At 39.8% G+C, this 19,231-nt stretch overlaps 2 protein-coding genes across 2 annotated transcripts; both read left to right on the forward strand.

Annotated features, from left to right (window-relative positions):
* Nucleotides 1-405: 405 nt before the first annotated feature.
* LOC112588234 (uncharacterized) lies at nucleotides 406-6,572 on the forward strand. The gene is made up of 2 exons (XM_025297439.1): nucleotides 406-496; nucleotides 6,195-6,572. Exons 1-2 carry the CDS (start codon nucleotides 408-410, stop codon nucleotides 6,565-6,567), a joined length of 462 nt encoding a protein of 153 aa, XP_025153224.1. The 5' UTR covers nucleotides 406-407; the 3' UTR covers nucleotides 6,568-6,572.
* Nucleotides 6,573-13,498: 6,926 nt separating this feature from the next.
* Nucleotides 13,499-15,356, forward strand: LOC112588230 (uncharacterized). The gene is made up of 3 exons (XM_025297434.1): nucleotides 13,499-13,601; nucleotides 15,019-15,182; nucleotides 15,264-15,356. Exons 1-3 carry the CDS (start codon nucleotides 13,499-13,501, stop codon nucleotides 15,354-15,356), a joined length of 360 nt encoding a protein of 119 aa, XP_025153219.1.
* Nucleotides 15,357-19,231: the final 3,875 nt, after the last annotated feature.

Consider the following 19,231-nt stretch of genomic DNA (forward strand, 5'->3'; position numbering starts at 1 on the left):
AGACCGAAGCAGCCGAGGAGGCTCCCGACGAATCGATGGCGACTCCTCGGCCGTCGCCACCTCGGGCTAGTGTTCCTAAAACATAGAGTCTAGCCACTCGGCCTAGTTTTGTAAAAACATGGCGGCAGTGTATACATGTATATGTGCATGTATGTAACTTGTGTTTACCGCGTTGTATACGATAAAATTGTCTGGCTACAAACTGTAATATTAAAAGTAAGTAAAATTATTTTGTATGTGGTTTCCAAGTTATAAAATAAAAAAATTAATGTATTTAAAAATTATAATGTTATAAAGATGTGTTATTCGTAATAAAAGTTATCTTAACCTCACATTTGTTCTGAACAGCACCTGAAATAAAACGATCTTATAATGCAATAAGAAGATATTTGTTTTTAGATTTCAACATGCCAACTTGTTGTGTTCCACACTATAAAAATTATTATCAGAAAGGCTTTTCACTCTACTCGCTTCCTGCAGATCTTACTAGAAGAGCATTGTGGATTAACAATATTGGGAGACAGGAATGGAATTCCTCGAAAAAATGGTTTATATGCGAGGTAGAAGATTAAGAATTCTTTTTTGTTATGAAATAATTCTTGTTTCATTTATGTATAGGTACACTTCTCTGATGTTTCATTTATGTATAGGTACACTTCTCTGATAATATGTGGAAGAAGCCTCGCATTGATGGAAAGCGAAAATTACTTGTGATATAAATTTATTTTTTTTTGTTGCTCATATTATCTTCAAATTAAATTTTTAATTGTAGAAATCTTTAATGAAATTTATATTTGCAGGCTGATACAAGAAATGTTACAAATGAAGAGTCAGCTTTGAAGATAGTCTCAGATAATAATGATGTTAATGGAGCTAACCCAAATCCTTCTATGACAAGACAAAACTCATGTGAAGACAACTCTGAAGTATGTGTCATAGAAGCAGAAAAACAATCATCTGCAATAGGAAAAATATCAAAACCACACGCAATATATTACGAAAATGATTATGATACTTTGAAACGAAGACTTCAAGATGCTGAATTGAGAGCACAAGAAGCTACATTGAAATTACAGCAAGCAAACGTAATTATAAACAGAGTAGAAAGATCAAGAAGAATATTAAAAAAACAGATAAGAAGATTGACAGATGAAAAGAAAAAAAGACAAGACAATTTAAGTCACAACTACCATTAAATGTGAGAAGAATATTCAACGACGATCAAATTCAAATACTTCTTGGTCAAAATCCACGTGGTTTTAAATGGTCCAACAATACAATCCTTAAGGCATTACAACTGAAGTTTTCATATAACAGCAATGGATACAACCAATTATTAACTCAAAATCTGCCTTTATCATAGCGCACTTTACGAAGAAAAAAAGAAGGCATTGACTTTGAGCCAGGGATATTAGAAGACGTTTTTGATATTTTAAAGAAACAAATATTTCTGTTTAAAGATGACCGAGAAAAAGATTCTGCGATTGCTATTGATGAAATGAGTATTGTATCTGGAAAAAAGTTTGACCCTTCCACTCTTTCACATATTGGCAATGCTAGTATGCCTGACAGTTCTGGTAGCGTTCTTTGCTAAATTTACATGAAATCCTGATTCTTTTCTCCTTTCTAGAATTATTTGAAACTGTTTGTGTATTCATAATTGTATAAAAATTATTCTTTCCTTTATAGGACAAGTATAGAAAGCAATGCATGCTTTAGTGATTATGATTGCTGGTATTTTTTCACGGTGGAAACAGGTTGTAGCTTATTACTATACGCCCAATGGATTTAACGGTGCTACTTTAAAAGCTATAATTGAAACAATAATTAAAAAAGCAGAATCCATTGGTCTATATATACATAGTATAACTTCCGACATGGGATCCATAAATCGAACTATGTGGAAAACATTTGGAAACATTTCAGGTGGAAAATCTTTCCTTCAGAATTCCGTATGCTATCCCGTAGACAACAAACGAAAATTATATTTTTTCGCTGATGCGCCACACCTCTTGAAAAATTTAAGATCTTGCTTAGAGAATAACAAAATAATAAAACTACTACAGACATTCGTGTATATACATAAATTACCTTCTTCTACCGTAAAATGCAAGCATTTGACTGAATTAGTTGAACTGCAAGAGAATTTATGTTTTAAATTAACTCCGAAACTTCAACACAGTGATATTACTCCCGGTAAATATAACAAAATGAAAGTTAGTAAAGCAAGAAATGTCATGAGCATGGATGTCAGCAGTGCACTTACATTTCTAGCTGAAGAAAAACATGAAATATTTAGAATACAAAACGATAGCATCATTTATAGAAGTTGTTTCCAAATGGTTTACACTTGTAACGTCACGATCTCAACGAGTAGTATTGGGTAAAACGTCAGGCAATGAAAAGAGCGAAGAAAAATATCATCAAAGTATTGAATTTCTTGAGGCCGTTATTGAACTTTTTAGAAATATTGCAATAGGTGAGAATCAATATTTCAAGCCCGTCCAATGTGGTGTCATGATTACCACAAAGTCTGTTATAGAGTTAACAAAATTTTTGATAAATGAAAGAAGCTATATATATGTCTTAGCAAGTCGATTTACACAGGATTGCGTAGAAAATTTATTTTCCGGAATAAGAGCTAAACATCCAACATTCAATGTCTTACAATTCAAGCAAGACTTGAAAGAACTTCCCACACAGCACTGCAATATTGCAACAATATTGAAGCAATATTATAATATCGTAGCAATATTACAAAATCACAAGGTTATTATATAATATTGCAGAAATATTATAACAATATTGCAGAATGATATATCAGATTACAATATCAGTGAAATATTACTGCAATGTTACAACGTGACTATTATATGGCAACATAGTGACAATATTACAACAATATTGCGCGATGATAAATCTCATTACAATATCATAGGAATATTGCCGCTATATTCCAGCATGATAGACCACTACGTAATATTTCTGAGTATCGCAGTAATATTTCAATGTGATATATCAATCTACAATATCGCAGGAATATTATAACAATGTTGCGGAGTGATATATCAGACAGATTGAATAAATCAGCATTATAAAGTGAAAAAACGTTAGAAAAATCGATATAAGATGAAATTCGTGATTTCGGCTGCAATGTTGAGTCCGTCATATTGAAAAAAAATTTAGAAAAAAAACTACCCACATATTTTTAAGGTACAAATATTAATAACGCGATCTTTGTAGTTTCCGGTATAAAATAACAATTTTTTTTAAGAAATCAATGATTTTCATAAAAGACAGACTGAAGAAAATACGCCGTTTTGTTTAGATCTAAATGGTCTAATTGTAAAAAGCTTACCCGAAAACTTTTAAAAAAATTATTCCCGAAAAGAATTATTAGCGATTTCTTTAATATTTGTTAGCTCAAAGTTTATAGTCACGCTATTGACGGTTGCTGTACTCAGTTTCAGAATCCTTTACTGACTAAGACATAAAATTTTTTCGATTTGCGAAAAGTTCTTATTGAGAACTTCTATAAACATTATTCTTTATGCTATCATTATATTTATATTTCTATTATTGAAAATTGTCTTATGTATATATACGTTAATATTACATCTGTATTTTTATTATAAAAATGATAATGATAAGATACTGATTTTAATAAAAACTTTTTAGCAATTATGGTTTATAGCATCTTACAAATCTTATAAAATTTGTGATTCTGAAGCTATGATTACCGAAAATATTTGCGTTTTGACTTAACAGATGAGCGATATATCAGACAATATCACTGGAATATTACATCACTGGAATATTACTGCAATGTTACAATGTAACTATCGTATGGCAACATAGTGGCAATATTACAACATTATTGCGCGATGATAAATCTCATTGCAATATCACAGGAATATTGCCGCTATATTCCAGTATGACAGACCGCCACGTAATATTTCTGATTATCGCCGTAATACTGCAGTGTGAAACAATTTATATACAGGGTGTCCCATTTTAATGTCACATCACAAATATCTCACAAGGGGAAGACGCATCAACCGGGAAACGGTTTGGAACGAAACTTACGGAGTTAATAATACTTGACTACTAATAACTCATGGTAATAGCATACGACGCAATACCTCTTCGTTTTCGAGAAAAAACGGTCTAAAGAAAAGAGCCAACAAAGTGTACGAGTTAATAAGAAGGGTATTCAACGAAGCGGCGTAGCACAGCAGCGAAGGTAACGAACTACCGAGCTGACGGCTGAGGTTCGACCCCTGCTGTATGGTTTTTTTTTATTCTGTATATTTTATTCTGTATAAGCATAAAAATGAAACAGAAAACATTAATAAGTAATAAAACTGCGTTTCTTAAATATATTAGTGTTTGTTAAATATACTATTAATAATTTAAATTGCGAAAAAACCGTAAATCTTATCTATAAAATATATAGTGTATGAGAAAATTTTTATATAATAATTGCAATACTATTAACTCCGTAAGTTTCGTTCCAAACCGTTTCCCGGTTGATGCGTCCTCCCTTTGTCAGAAACACTGCGTTAAATAAAACAATGTTTCAGACAAAAGTTGTTTGGCTTGAAGGAGGACAAGAAAGCGATAGCATTTTGTTTATAAATGGCGCCACTTTTGAGATATTCACTGACAATCAATTTTCATAAATGCAAATCCGAATTTTTTATTATATTTTCTTTTTCTATCAATTAATTTGAACAATTTTTGTCTGAAACATTTTTTTATTTGGTTAGTATTTTTTGAGATATTTAAGGAAAACTTGGTAACTTTTTCAACATTTAACTTACGATATCTCGCTAACTATTCGTCGAAAGAAAAAATAGTATTAGACTTTTTTACTTTACTTATTATCAAGAATATATTATTATAATAGTGCCCTAGCTTTTGTTAACTTATCGACCTTTGGAAATTTCAAAATTATTAAATTAATAAAAGTTAGGGCACCATTAATATATTCTTGATATTAAATAAAGTAAAAAAAGTCTAATACTATTTTTTTTGTCGACGAATAGTTAGCGAGATATCGTAAGGTAAATGTTGGAAAAGTTACCAAGTTTTCCTTAAATATCTCAAAAAATATTAAGCAAATAAAAAATGTTTCAGACAATAGTTGTTCAAATTAATTGGTAGAAAAAGAAGATATAATAAAAAGTTGGGATTTTCATTTATAAAAATTGATGGTCAGTGAATATCTTGAAAGTGGCGCCATCTATTAACAAAATGCTATCACTATCTTATGTCCCCCTTCAAGTCAAATAACTTTTGTCTGAAACATTTTTTTATTTAACGCAGTGTTCTAAAGCGTGGTCTACAATGGCCGTAAGCAATAAGAAGAAAGCATGAATAGTAAGAAATGAACCAACCACAGTTGATTATTTTTGTCATAATCGACTGTGATTGGTTTATTTCTTACCGCTTACGCTTACTTCTTACTGCTTACTGCCATTGTAGACCATGCTTGAGATATTTTTGCGAGATTTATGCCTAGGACATTAAGTATTTTTGCAATATTGCTGTGATATTTATGCAATATTTCAGTAATATTCCTGCAATATTGCAGCAACATTTAAGAAATATTGTAGCAACATTCCTGCACGATTGCAGTAATATTTCGGCAATATTTTGCAATTTTTCTGCAGTATTGTGGCTATATTTTATAGGTATCCCTGCAAGATTGTGGCGATATTTCAACAACATTGTGGCAATAGTCCTCTGATATTGTGACAATATTCCTAACAACATCATAACAATATTCCCGCAATATTTCTGCGAGACTTATGCCTAGGATATTAAATATTTCTGCAATATTGTTGTCACATTTATGCAATATTTTAGTAATATTCCTGCAACATTTCTGTAATATTCCTGCAATATTGCGGTGCTATGTGGGTTTGTATATCTCGCTATATTAAACCATCAAAATATACGAATTATGACCAAGATGATAGACAATTCCTATGTGACTTCTTGAATAAACAAAAAAAAGACACGTCGAACAGTTTCCCAATATTCCTACTGAGATTATTTCAAAACATATCTCTTTTAATAATAGGATTAAATGTATTATATAGTTTTGCTGGTTACATAGTACACAGTATTGCTAAGTGTGCTAAAAATGCAATATGCGCAAGTTGTTTAAATTCTGCAGGTTCAACTAAATATAATGCAAGTATTAAATATGCAAGATTTGTGTATTTAAGATGTTTTCGAAATAATACTTTATTTTTTGTAAGCAAAGATGTTTTTGAATATTTCATTGCCATGGAAATTGTTATTCTGCAATATCTTCCTCATTTAAATAATTTTAAGTGTAATTTAATTAGTTTCTTTATGGAAAAAATGGAAAATGTTTTTTGTGCGAGCATTAACAATTGTCATCAATTAAGTTTGAAAATTATGAGACGATTTATTGCATATAGGATGAAAATTGTGTGTACAAAGGGGCAATTAGTAAAACCAATACACAATAGCAAAACAATGGCCATTCTATTGTTACGTAATGTTACAAAATGTTTATATTTGTTCATTTGAATTATAAAAACGAGTTACACAAACTCTTTGTACTTTTCTTATTTCACCCCTTTCCCCACTTCTAAATATGTGAGAATGTTTCTCAATTCTATTTTACCTCATTCACTATCCTATTTATTGTAGCAAATAAATATTACATCTGATCGCGAATTTTCACGGCTTGCTTATTTTTTATATTTCTCTTCTGTCTCACAACATTTTTGTCTCCAATTTTTTACATATACATACATCTAGATAAAAATATATAGAAATTTAGACAGATTCTAGGTAAAGATATCTATCTATTACATTTTTAAATTATTACGTTCTGAATAACAATTTCTATTGGTTCTGCCATGTTTTTACAAAATTCGTTTCGACCAATAAAAACGAACACGTACCGTGGTCAGACTCTATGTTTTAGGGACACTACCTCGGGCCCGCTTCCCACCCCCGGGGAGCGTCGTCTCCGCCGTGCCCTATGGCGGGCACCGGGGCGACGCTCTCATTCGGCGGCCTCCTTCTGCGACATAACGTCTTTGCAGAAGAAGGCCGCCGCCTTCATACCTCCTCGCTCCCGCACATGGCCTTGACCATGCGCAGGAGCGAGAGGGCCTCCACTTCGCAGTCCACCGCTCGGGCCAGGACACCGCGCTGGCGACAGTAGCTAGTGTCACGGAATGTTATATATTTCAACATAAAAATAATTACTGTAAATGATAAAGAAACAACTGATATTAATATTATTAATCAATTAAATTTTTCAAGGTAAATTACTTCTATGATTAAATCTTTTGAATAGAATCCTGACATAAAAGGAAAACCACATAATGAAAATAAAGTTAAATGAAATCTTATTATAGTGAAAAGAATAAACTCATTTAATCCTTCTAAAAGACGAATATCCTGATTGTTATTTATTAAATGAATGACTACCCCAGCTGTTATAAATAATAATGATTTAAAAATTGCATGGGTTAATAAATGAAAATATGAAAGTAAATTAAATCATACTCTTAAAATTATTATTATTAATCCTAATTGGCTCAGTGCTGATAAAGCAATAATTTTTTTTGTCATATTCAAATCTGATTATTAGACCAGAAACATATAAACATTGTTAATATTGAGATTAATATTAACAAAGTATTTACTTCATTATATATTAAAAATTTATGAAATTTATTTCATAAATTAAAATTAAATTTATGAAATTTATTTCACTACAATTGGTCTGTTCTTTGTAATTCCACACCTGAACTAGTGCAATAAGCTAGAGCAGTGCTGGGAATTAAGTGAGCAGCGCGAGCCGATTTCAAAGGCAACGCTCGCGCTTCCCCCACTACCTCTCGAAGCGCGGCGAGCTGCCGATCGCGCGTGAGACGCTCTGCCTCAGAAATGGTCTCATATACGATATAAGATGAGATCGCACCCTCCGTAAAACCAAAATTAAAATATTTATTTATCCTTACAAAATAATTCTTACTCTCATTAATGATGAAATATAACGCTTTTATTTCTAATATAATAAATTCTCTTTAATAATAATATAGTGATGGCAATGATTAAGAATATAATTATTAAAGTTTTGTTAATAGATTTCCACATCACCCATGAGGTATTATTGTTAGTGCGTCTTTTTTTAAGAAAATCCGATTAATATTTTTATAAAAATTGGCCATTTTGCGCTCTGTATTTATTTTCCTTCTTTCGTTTTTATATTTCTCACGATGTAGCATTTCGCTTTCCTGTTGAGCCATATATTTCATTTTCATTAATTTTTAGTGGAGTAGGCCTACTGGGAAAACTGCTTAAAAAAAAACGCATCAACAATAGTACCTCATGGGTGATGTGGAAATCTATTGGCAAAACTTTAATCATTATATTCTTAATTATTGTCATCACTATATTATTATTAAAGAGAATTTATTATATAAGAAATAAAAGCGTTACATTTCATCATTAATGAGAGTAAGAATTATTTTTAAGGATAAATAAATACTTTAATTTTGGTTTGACGGAAGGTACGATCTCATCTTATATCGTATATGAGACCGTTCCTGAGACAGAGCGTCTCACGCGCGATCGGCGACTTGGCCGCCGCGCTTCGAGAGGTAGTGGGGGAAGTGCGGGCGTTGCCTCTGAAATCGGCTCGTGCTGCTCACTTAATTCCCAGCACTGAGCTAGAGTGAGAAAACCTATATTTGTGTCACTTTAACTCATAGCACCAGTTCAACAGTGCAGCTACAAAGATCAGATCAAATCATATAATAGTCTCGGTTGGCAGAGGATAATGACGTCTCACGATGTGACAGTAGACCTTAAATATGAGAGACCAAGATGGCCGACGATAGATTCCTCTCACTCTTCAAGGCCAATACCCTACGCTTATAAAAGCACTTTATACTCCGTCCATATATTCTTACGTCCATGTTCAGAGGCAGATATGGTGTCTCTCAGCAGCAGCATCGTATACGCCTGTGAAACAATCGAAAGCGATGACAGGCATATACGCAGGACGTACTGCACAGCGCGAGCAAAGCGAAGGAGCGAAGGAGAAATGGTAGGAAATGTTTCGATGTTGCATCCTTATCGCTAGTCGCATGATTGAGAGAAAAAGCATTACCAGATGTGGTACGGTTAGTGGTGTCCCCAATAGCTGTCTCACTCACTCTACGCTTGAATGCAAGGAATATGAGTGAGACAGCTATAGGGACACCACTGTCTCTATACCAGGTCTGTAAATATGAAACCGGAATTTGCCCGTAAATGATCCTAGCTGTCAATGTAGTTACCGTCAAACCGCGTCATTGACGTCATTTCCATTTGTTGACATCTGACAAAGATTTTTAACTCACAACAATACAAGTTTCATACAACAGCATAGTTTGTAATAGCGTTGAACATGTCGAATTTTGTGCCTGGAAGCTACGATTTGCAGACAGCATGGATTTTTTGTTACCATTTGAAGAAAACTGCTGCAGAATCGCTGCAGAATCGCATCGAATGCTTGTCGAAGCTTACGGTGAGCATGCTCTTGGTAAATCATAGTGCTTTGGGTGGTTTAAAAAATTTAAACGTGGCGATTTTGACGTGAGAAACGAAGAATGTGGAAGACCACCGAAAAAGTTTGAAGACAGCGAATTGCAAGCATTGTTGGATGAGGATGACGCTCAAACGCAACAACAACTCGCGGATCAATTAAATGTGACACGAGAAGCCGTCTTCATACGTTTGAAAGCCATGGGAAAGATCCAGAAGATGGGAAAATGAGTTCCACATGAACTGAATGAAAGACAGCAGGAAAACCGAAAAACCACTTGCGAAATGCTGCTCGCCAGGTACAAAAGAAAGTCATTTCTCCATCGAATTGTGACTAGCGATGAAAAGTGGATATATTTTGAGAATCCTAAGCTTAAAAGATCATGAGTAACTCCAGGCGAACCATCGATATCGACTGCAAGGCCAAATTGCTATGGACGGAAGACAATGCTCTGTGTTTGGGATCAGAAGGGTGTGATCTATTATGAGCTGCTACAACCTGGCGAAACCGTTCATACTGAACGCTACTGACAACAATCGATTTGAATCAAGGTTTGCGTGAAAAACGAACAGAATATAAAAAAGGCAACACAAAGTGATTTTGCTTCATGATAATGCACCATCACACACAGCAAAACTGGTCAAGGAAAGGATTGAGGCGTTTAGTTGGGAAATACTTTCGCATGCGGCTTACTCACCAGACTTGGCTCCGTCCGATTACTACTTATTTGCATCGATGGGATACGCACTTGCTGAGCAGCGCTTCACTTCTTACGAAAATGTACGAAAATGGCTCGATGACTGGTTTGCCTCAAAAGAGCAACAGTTTTTTTGGCGTGGCATCCATAAATTGTCAGACAGGTGGGAAAAATGTATAGCTAGCGATGGGCAATACTTCGAATAAAATGTTTTTTATCATTTCCATACAATAAACATGTATTTTCTATACAAAAGTTCCGGTTTCATATTTACACACCTGGTAGGTGTCTCGTTCATTCTAATAGCCATGTATCGCGTTTTCTTCTTTTCTCCTTAGCAAAAATGCTAATTAAGGAGAGAATCCTCTCTGTAGGCCAAAAAAGCTATTTTCACGAATTTTTTTTCAGAAGATAATCGGACGATTGATTACAAACTTGGTAGAAATAATAATATATGTTTAAATTAAGAATGAATTTTTATAGTGTTATATAAATAATAATGTAGCAGATACACAAAAAAATAACGTGACGTGTTTAGGTGCGCGCTGTTTCACGGCTCTCATAAAATCTCAAGATACGACTGGGACAAAAATGCAAATAAGATAATTAATCTACGAACTTGCCGCTATAGTCTGAACTAGGAAAATAAAAAACGAACTACTTTTTTAAATTAATTTTAAGGCATTTAAACGTTATATTTAAAAAATTGCCATAAAAATCGACAATTTTACGTTAAAAATATTTTATTTGCAAGAAAACAATGTTTCATAAAATTATATTTCATAAAAAAAACTTATTTTATACCGTAAGATATGTTAAATTATACAATTGTTTTGAGACGCTCGAATACGTTTTTACTTTTGGAAAGACTGCGGGAAGCAGGGAGAATAAATGCCACATCCTCCTTACAATGCTACTTAAAATATAGGCTCCACTATTGAAAATAACAAAAAAATATTAGGAGACTTAATAATAAAAAAAATTACAATAATAATAACAAGACGCTATACAACATCTCCTGAAACCAGAGAGAGGAAAAAACCTTTTTTTTATATAAAAAGGTTGATTGATCGACTTCAGCATGCAGTTACATATTCGAAACATATCTCTCTATCGTGTGAACTAATGAAATTAAAAAATATTAATTTTTTATATTTATTTTTAACATAAAACTGTTGATTTTTATGGCGAATTTTTAAATATAAATTTTAAATACCTTAAAATTAAATGCTTTAAAATTAATGAAAAGTAGTTCGTTTTTTATTTCCCTAGTTCAGACGATAGCGGCAAGTTCATAGATTAATGAGGGAAGCCCTCATTAATCTACGAACTTGCCGCTGGCCGGAAGGCCGCCATTGCTGAGGCGAATAAAAGAGCCTGGGAGCAATTGGTGGACTTCTTGGACGAAGATTCGTGGGAGCGCCCTTATAAACAGACAGTCGGTAAGATTCGTCCGTGGGCATCCCCACCAACTGAGTCTTTGGACCACCAGGCCCTCGAGGGGCTCCTAGACACCTTCTTCCCGAGGGTGGATGGGGGCCCCCCCGGATCCCCGTCCCCGAGCGAGAGGACGGGGAGTAGAATGAGGGTCTAATTCCAAAAGAGTTCGCCAAGGCCAGGAAGAAGCTCGGGGACAAGGGCAAAGCCCCTAGCCCCGACGGCATTCCTGGCCGCGCTTAGGCTCTCGCCCTCGGCGAAAGGAACTTGTCCGCGGCCACGCGGGAAGTACTCAACGGGTGCCTCAGGGAGGGGGGTTTCCCCCCAGAATGGAGGAGGGCCAAATTGATCCTCCTCCCGAAGGAGAGCAAAGCACCCGGAGATGCGCCGGCCTATAGGCCGATATGCCTGCAGGACGAAGCGGGCAAGATGCTGGAACGCATCGTTACCGACCGCCTCGTCCAGCATTTGTCCTCGGAAGGGCCGAATCTCCACGACCGGCAATATGGGTTCAGGCCCGGACGTTCCACGCTGGACGCAATCCAGTACGTCCGGGATCTGACCCGCACGGTAGTGGAGGAGGCAGGCGGGTGTTGCTCGTGGTGTCATTAGACATTACGAATGCGTTCAACACGCTGCCCTGGCCGGAGATTGGATGGGCCCTCGAATATCACGTAGTGCCCGTCTACCTCCGGCGCATCCTCGCGGCCTACTTCGAGGACAGGGACCTCGTCTACTCGAGGAGAGGCGGGGTCCAGGGCCGGCGCACAGTGGAACGCGGTGTCCCGCAGGGGTCGGTTCTCGCCCCCTTGCTATGGGACATCGCGTTCGACAGGGTGCTTCGCTCTCACTTCCTCCCTGGCTGCCACGTCATCTGTTACGCAGATGACACCTTAGTGGCCGGGGGGAGAACTGGGGGATACGAGGCTCGCCTCCTCGCGGAGGCGGCACTCGTATCGGTGGTGGGCACCATCAGTAGCCTGGGACTGAAAGTGGCGCCCCAGAAGACGGAAGCCGTCTTTTTCCATGACGGCAGCCGTGGGGCGCCGCCGAAGTCTCGGGTCCTGGTGGATGAGTCCCCGTCCACGTCGGGCCCGTGATCAAATATCTGGGCTTGACGTTGGACGGCCGCTGAGACTTCGGGCCGCACTTCAGGCATCTGGCTCCCCGGGTCCGCAAAACAGGTCTGGCTCTGGCCAACCTGATGAGGACCCAGGGGGGCCCAGGATGGAAGGCTCGCCGCCTATACGTTGGTGTCGTGCTCTCGATCGCCCTCTACGGGGCGCCCATATGGATGCCCCAGCTACTGTCTAGCCGCCACAGCAAATGCCTGTTGCGGCAGGCTATGCGGGCAGTGGTGATGAGGACGATTCGGGGATACGGCACCGTGTCGTACATGGCGGTGACCACTCTAGTCAGCTCCTCCCCCCGTGGAGCTCCTAGCTCACGAGAGGTATATCCTCTACTGGAGAGTGAAGGAGCTCCACGAGGAAGGGGAGGGTCTAACAACCAGGGGCCTGCCGGCCCTGAAGTCATAGGCCAGAGCCCGAATATTAGAACGGTGGTCGGCCATATTGGCCGACCCCGGGGGACCCGAGCTCCGAACGGCCGAGACCGTCCGCCCCTGTCTGCCCGAAGTGGCGGACAGGAGGGAACAGGGAATCACTTTCCATCTAGCGCAGGTGCTGACGGGACACGGGTGTATCGGGAAGTATCTGTGCCGAATTGGAAAGGAGCCCACCACCGGCTGTCAACACTGCACGGAGCCTATGGACATGGCACACCATACTGACGACATGCCCAACATGGAACCAGCAGCGCCATGTCCTGGCCCAGGCGGTGGAGTGCCGCGTGGAGGACCTCTCGCTCCCACGTATGGTTCGCGCCATGTGCGGTAGCGAGGAGGCATGGGGGCGGCGGCACCTTCTGCCGCAATGTCATGTCGCGGAAGGAGGTCACCGAGTGAGAGCACCGCTTTGGTAACCGCCGCAAGGAGCGGCGACGAAGGCGGCGCTTCCCAGGGACGGGTGCGTGAAGCCCACCCATCTCCCCCAGGCGTCGGTAGGAGTAGGTGAAGGGGGAGTGGAAGCCTGGTTAGGGCCGGGCTCTACTTCTCTGCCCCCCTTGATGAACATGGGGGCGCGGAGGAAGGGTGAGGTGTCCCCTCCCTCCAGTAAGTGTTACCAGAAGGCCAACCCGGCCGGGTAACCGGCCGAAGACCGCGCCCCCGACTCCCTTTGTGGGAGGGGGCGCAGTACTAAGGCGGAGGGCTCTGAGTATGAATCCTGGGGCCGGGGTGTCAGGGAGGGAATACGGGAGTAGTTCCCCTGACTCCCCCCACCACGGTCCGAAAGGTAGACACCCTAGTGGGATTTTAGCCGGTAAGAGTCCAGCATAACCCCGCCTCCCCCCCAAAGAGGCGGAGGTATCCATGAGGATTTCCCCACCGTTATCAAAAAGAAAAAGAAAAAGTTCATAGATTAATTATCTTACTTGCGTTTTTGTCCCAGCCATATCTCGAAATTTTATGGGAGCCGTGAAACGGCGCGCGCCTAAACACGTCACGTTATTTTTTTATGTATCTGCTACATTATTATTCATATAACACTATAAAAATTCGTTCTTATCAGTTAAATATATATTATTTCTACCAAGTTTGGAATCAATCGTCCGATTAGTTTCCGAAAATAATTCGTGAAAATAGTCTTTTTTTAGCCTACAGAAAGGATTCTCTCCTTAATCGGTATTTCTGCTAAGGAAAAAAGAGAAAAGCGCGATACATGGCTATTAGAACGAACGAGACTCCTACAGAGACAGCGGTGTCCCTATAGCTGTCTCACTCATATTCCCTGCATCAAGCGTAGAGTGAGTAAAATAGCTATTGAGGACACCACTAACCACTCGCGGATTAATAATAAGTGCCCGTTTTTTTGCAACTTTCGGAACTCATCCCGACTCGAGAAGAATGAGAGTCACTGCTCCACCTGCGGAGCACACCTGCGCAGTGACTCACAACGAAAGCCGAGAAATGAAATATACGCGGTGGGACATATTATAATAATACAGACTCAGATGAAATGAATACTCCAGCATTAAATGGAAATGAGGGAACATAGAACAGACAAGAATCATCCGATGTAAGTCTTATACTCTGGGAAAAAAGTAGAGATAAATAAAGATGTTTTTAAAACAATACGAATATATACGAATATAAAACGAACTTAATTAAGAGAATTAAGCTGCATTACGATAGTTACGATTCTGTTATACATTTATATGTGATTTATTGTTTCAGCAACAGCCATCTTTTATAGCAGAAAAGCAATGATATTAGATACAGAAGCAGCTGTTATAGCGAATTTTGAATTTTTGGGACATACAGACATGGACATGGAAGAGGAAGAAGGAGATGGAGAGGATGAAATTTATGATGCAAATACAGATACCAAACCAAATAAAGTAACGCTTGCTTTTCTACTACATCTTGCGTTTTAATGATATTGTTCATGCTATTTGTTAACATAATTTCTTATTTTTCAGGCATCTCTTCGTTTCTGCTCTTCTTTTCATATCTTCTTCATTATATTTTCCTTTGTTCTTCTCAAAAATATATTTTGCTATGTACGCATGTGATTACAAGATGTAAAATATTTCCATATATCAATATATCTTCTCATATATAGAAATAATAGAATAAATACAAATTATGAAGCTCTTTCTCTCTCGAGAGGGTTTTTTCCCTTATATTTTTATGTCATATGAAAAGAGAGATCGTGATGGCCGTGTAGACCAGAGCGGATATCAGAATATCAAAATACATGTTGAACCTCGAAGTTCAACCTACTACAATGTAAGAAGCGAAAAGATAAATGTGACGTTCTTCACACCATTGCCATATCTGCCGAGCGATGTCGGATAAGACAAGATGTTGAACCGAGCCGAACTTATTGATATAAGAGAGAGCGGTGGTGTTATCTACTCGAAGAAGAATATTGCAATCGTGAAGGTGAGCTGCAAAGCATTTTAAGGCATAGAAGGCCGCCTTTAGCTCGAGAGCATTAATATGAAGCGATTGATCCTCTTTAGTCCACCAACCATGAATGCGTTGATCCGCGCATGAGGCTCCCCAACCTGTGAGAGAAGCGTCGGAAAAAATTTCGCAGACATAAGGGTCAGAACGGAATGTATTGGACTAGTTAGTATCGGAGAGAGTCCGAATCCACCAGCCAAAGTCTTCTCTCAAGTCAGCAGAGATAACCAAATGTCCGTTATAATTTCTAGAATTTTCCTCGAGAGCAAGAAATTTCTCTCGTTCGAAACGTTTGGTATACAAAAGACCATATGGTACTGCAGGGCAAATTGACACGAGGGAGCCAATCATGCTCGCAAACTCCCTAATGGAGCAATGTGATTTATGTGATATGGTTTGCACTAATGCCAGCAGGTTCTGGCACCTGTCCTCAAACGGGATAAGACTCGCAGGTCTATTAGGTTCCGCCGACACTTCGCTGAATGTCGGTGCCTCATGACGCCTTAGAGAATCAATCAATTCGTGTAGAGTATGTAATAAGTTCTCACGGAAGAAGGTACGGTGAGTCCCAAATTCCCTTGAAGTATGCCGTAGTAACCTTCGAGAGGAGGTAGAGCGTGAGCGTGACCGCTCTGAGAGGTTAGAGCGTGAGTGCACTCGTCGAGAGAGATTAGATCGCGAATGCAATCGCCTATGAGGGGATCTCTCCCGATGTCGATGCTTACTTTTCCTCGAAGAGTGTGGTGAGCAGATCCTCTTGTGCCGCGGCATATTGGCGTGCTGTATACAAAGATTTAATTACTAAAGGAATATGTCTGAAGAAAACTCTGTCAACTCTGCAAGAACAGAAAACACAATGACGTGGCACGCGTGCGCGGCGCAGCGGGACGCGCATAGCGTGACCGCGCGTTCCTTTTTTTGAGCGAGAGCTAGAAACTCTGTTTATAATGCAGGCAGGGGCACCACTACCTAATTATCCATCCGGACGAGACTCGATGGCATAATTATAAGTAATTCGTCAATGTCCTGCTTAGGACATGACATCCTTCCCTCCTTGGGGAAAGAAAATGGCATTCCCAAACGGCGTTTTCTTCATTGATACGTTGTTACGATGTGTTTATATCCCACTTACAATAATAATATAATCGTTGTTTTTTTTTGTTAGTTTAACCCGCTATTTTAAGTATTTTATTATAGTACCCCTTTTACAATACGTTTGTCCTTATTTGCTACTGGTACTTGAAATTCTTGACAATTTTTGGATATTGATGGTATTTGTGGTATAGTGTACACTGGCATTTGTGTTTTATTCAGTGCTTTTTTGTCCTTGCACTTTCTTATTACAATAGCTGTGATAATAATCGTAATTATAATTATAAGTGCGCTTGGTACTGTCGTGTATACATATATCATGTGTGTATTTTGCGGATTATAATACTGGTTTATATTAACTTGTATTTCTAACAATTCGTTCCCTAATCTTGTTAATTCTTCAGGATGTTTTATAACCTTTCTATTTTTTAGATGGGATATTTTATTTATTGTCCTAGTCGCGTTAATTGTAGGAGGGGTTAAATTAAAATTCGGCGCGTAGATTTGAATTTCTCGTGCTTCATTGCGTTCTTGTGTTTGTATAGTGACACTATCTATTGTAAATTTATATATTTGTGGGTTTGAAGTAACTTTATTTTTGAGATTTTGCTGACGAAATCTGTTCGATTTTTACAATGTGCTTTTACTATCTGTTCTTTGTGGGTCGCGATTAATGCGTTGATATTTTCTAAAGCTATTATGATCGGATGTGTAGTGCGTAAGTATTTAATTGTACACGATGTTGTAGATTGAGGTGCAGCGAACATTTGTATCTCACACGGTGTTTCCGTATCTATACGGTAAGTAGGTTTATTTTGTGTACAAGTGTAGTGATTATTAGTTTTTATGCACTTGTCTAGTTCACTTTTATCTGACACTAGGTAAGTGTGATTTTCTACGTTAACCGCTATTTTAAGATACGAAATCTTTGTTACCGCGAATATGTCTTCTTGGACATGAGTAGGTACGGGGATTATGTTTATAATATCGTACGTTGGATACGTTATCAACGGTAATGTAGGAGTGGTAAAAATATTTTCAGTGTCGTGATACGCGTTGATTGTTAAATATTTACTAATTTGCAGCCAATTTGCTAATTCTGGAGCTACTGGCAGGTGTACGTCTTGTCTCCCCCGTGGACGCCACCTTGCCGTGGTGGGGGAGCTTGCGTGTCCCGATGAAGTACAGAGCTGTGCCGGCGGGGGTTTTGACCCTTGGCAGGTTCTACCAAGCCGGAGAGGTCTGTACAGAGGGGCCAGACTAAGAGCGTCCTTATTCACTCTCGGAGGGGTAGCTGCCTCCGAGTTTCATACAGGAACCGGAGGGCCGCACTTGTACTTGTACTTGTGCGACCCAAAGGACCCTACAGCGCGGGCAGAACGGGCTAGTGAGCCGGGTGAAGGCAACCGTTCTAGGGGAAGGAAAACCCTGATTGGAAACCCGTACTTATCAGGACGTACAACCTGACACGATTGCGAGGGGCCAGGGTGCTTCGGCATTCTGGTACAGGGGGCTCAGGCATCCCCGGCAGACCCTAGCCTACCACACCGTAACCCTAGGTCATGTTTCTGGGGCCGGGGGTCTTGCCTTAACCGGCTGGACCGCGAGGCGGGTCCTCTATAAAACATCACGTAATCCTACGGTTGAGGCATGCCACGCTTATGGGATGAATGGCAGATGCGTGACCTGTCGCTAGTGGTTCCTCACCCTGGGCACCTGGCGAACCAAGGGGATACGCTAGCCTTAGCCCGAGTAATGCGGGGATTCTACCCGGGGTCGACGCCCACTTCCTGCCGCACTCGTGGGATCCAATATGCAGATTTCCAATTTTAACAAAAACAAAAACTCCGAGCTTTCGGGCTCAAAGTCCCGTAGGGACGGGTGTAGCAACCCGTCCGAGGACTCACCACCCTCGTCAGAGAGTGATTTTTATGAAGTAGGAAAGAGGGGTTTAGAGGTGGCAGGGAATCGACAGGCAGGTGCCACCTCCCCACCCCCTGGGGAGGAAGAGCTAGCTGGCCCCAGTGGACTAGCCACTGGGGCGCAGCTAACAAGTGAGGGTCGACCACCGCCCTTGGGGAGACGCCCCTCCGACCGCGGAGGTGGCGAGGTGAGCTCGCCGGGCAGGCCAAAGTGAGCGGCCACCCAACGTGGGAGCAATAACTCGTTGGGGTCTGGGGACCCCAATCTAACACCGATGACTGCCAAACCCGGTCCCCTCTGCTCTAAGAGGGGGAAGGATAAGTCCCTCTCCATAGACAAGGAGGAGCAGCAGTGGCGGTCCGGGAGCCGGGATGCTGGGACCTCGGGACCTGCGGGGGCTGTGGGGGCATCGGAGCGGACCACCGGCAGACCGGTGGTCCTCTCTGATGTCCTGCTCTCGCAG

Source organism: Harpegnathos saltator, unplaced genomic scaffold, assembly GCF_003227715.2.
Source record: "Harpegnathos saltator strain DR-91 unplaced genomic scaffold, Hsal_v8.6 scaffold176, whole genome shotgun sequence".
Lineage (NCBI taxonomy): Eukaryota > Metazoa > Arthropoda > Insecta > Hymenoptera > Formicidae > Harpegnathos > Harpegnathos saltator.

What these genes read in the sequence shown, in the direction of transcription:
- LOC112588234 (XM_025297439.1), top strand. Translation starts at nt 408, where the DNA reads ATGCCAACTTGTTGTGTTCCACACTATAAAAATTATTATCAGAAAGGC. An exon ending in GCAGATCTTACTAGAAGAGC is followed by an intron (nt 497 to 6,194) that starts ATTGTGGATTAA and finishes AGGTTCAACTAA; the next exon opens with ATATAATGCAAGTATTAAAT.
- LOC112588230 (XM_025297434.1), top strand. Translation starts at nt 13,499, where the DNA reads ATGGCACACCATACTGACGACATGCCCAACATGGAACCAGCAGCGCCA. An exon ending in ACCTCTCGCTCCCACGTATG is followed by an intron (nt 13,602 to 15,018) that starts GTTCGCGCCATG and finishes TTATTGTTTCAG; the next exon opens with CAACAGCCATCTTTTATAGC. An exon ending in CAGATACCAAACCAAATAAA is followed by an intron (nt 15,183 to 15,263) that starts GTAACGCTTGCT and finishes CTTATTTTTCAG; the next exon opens with GCATCTCTTCGTTTCTGCTC.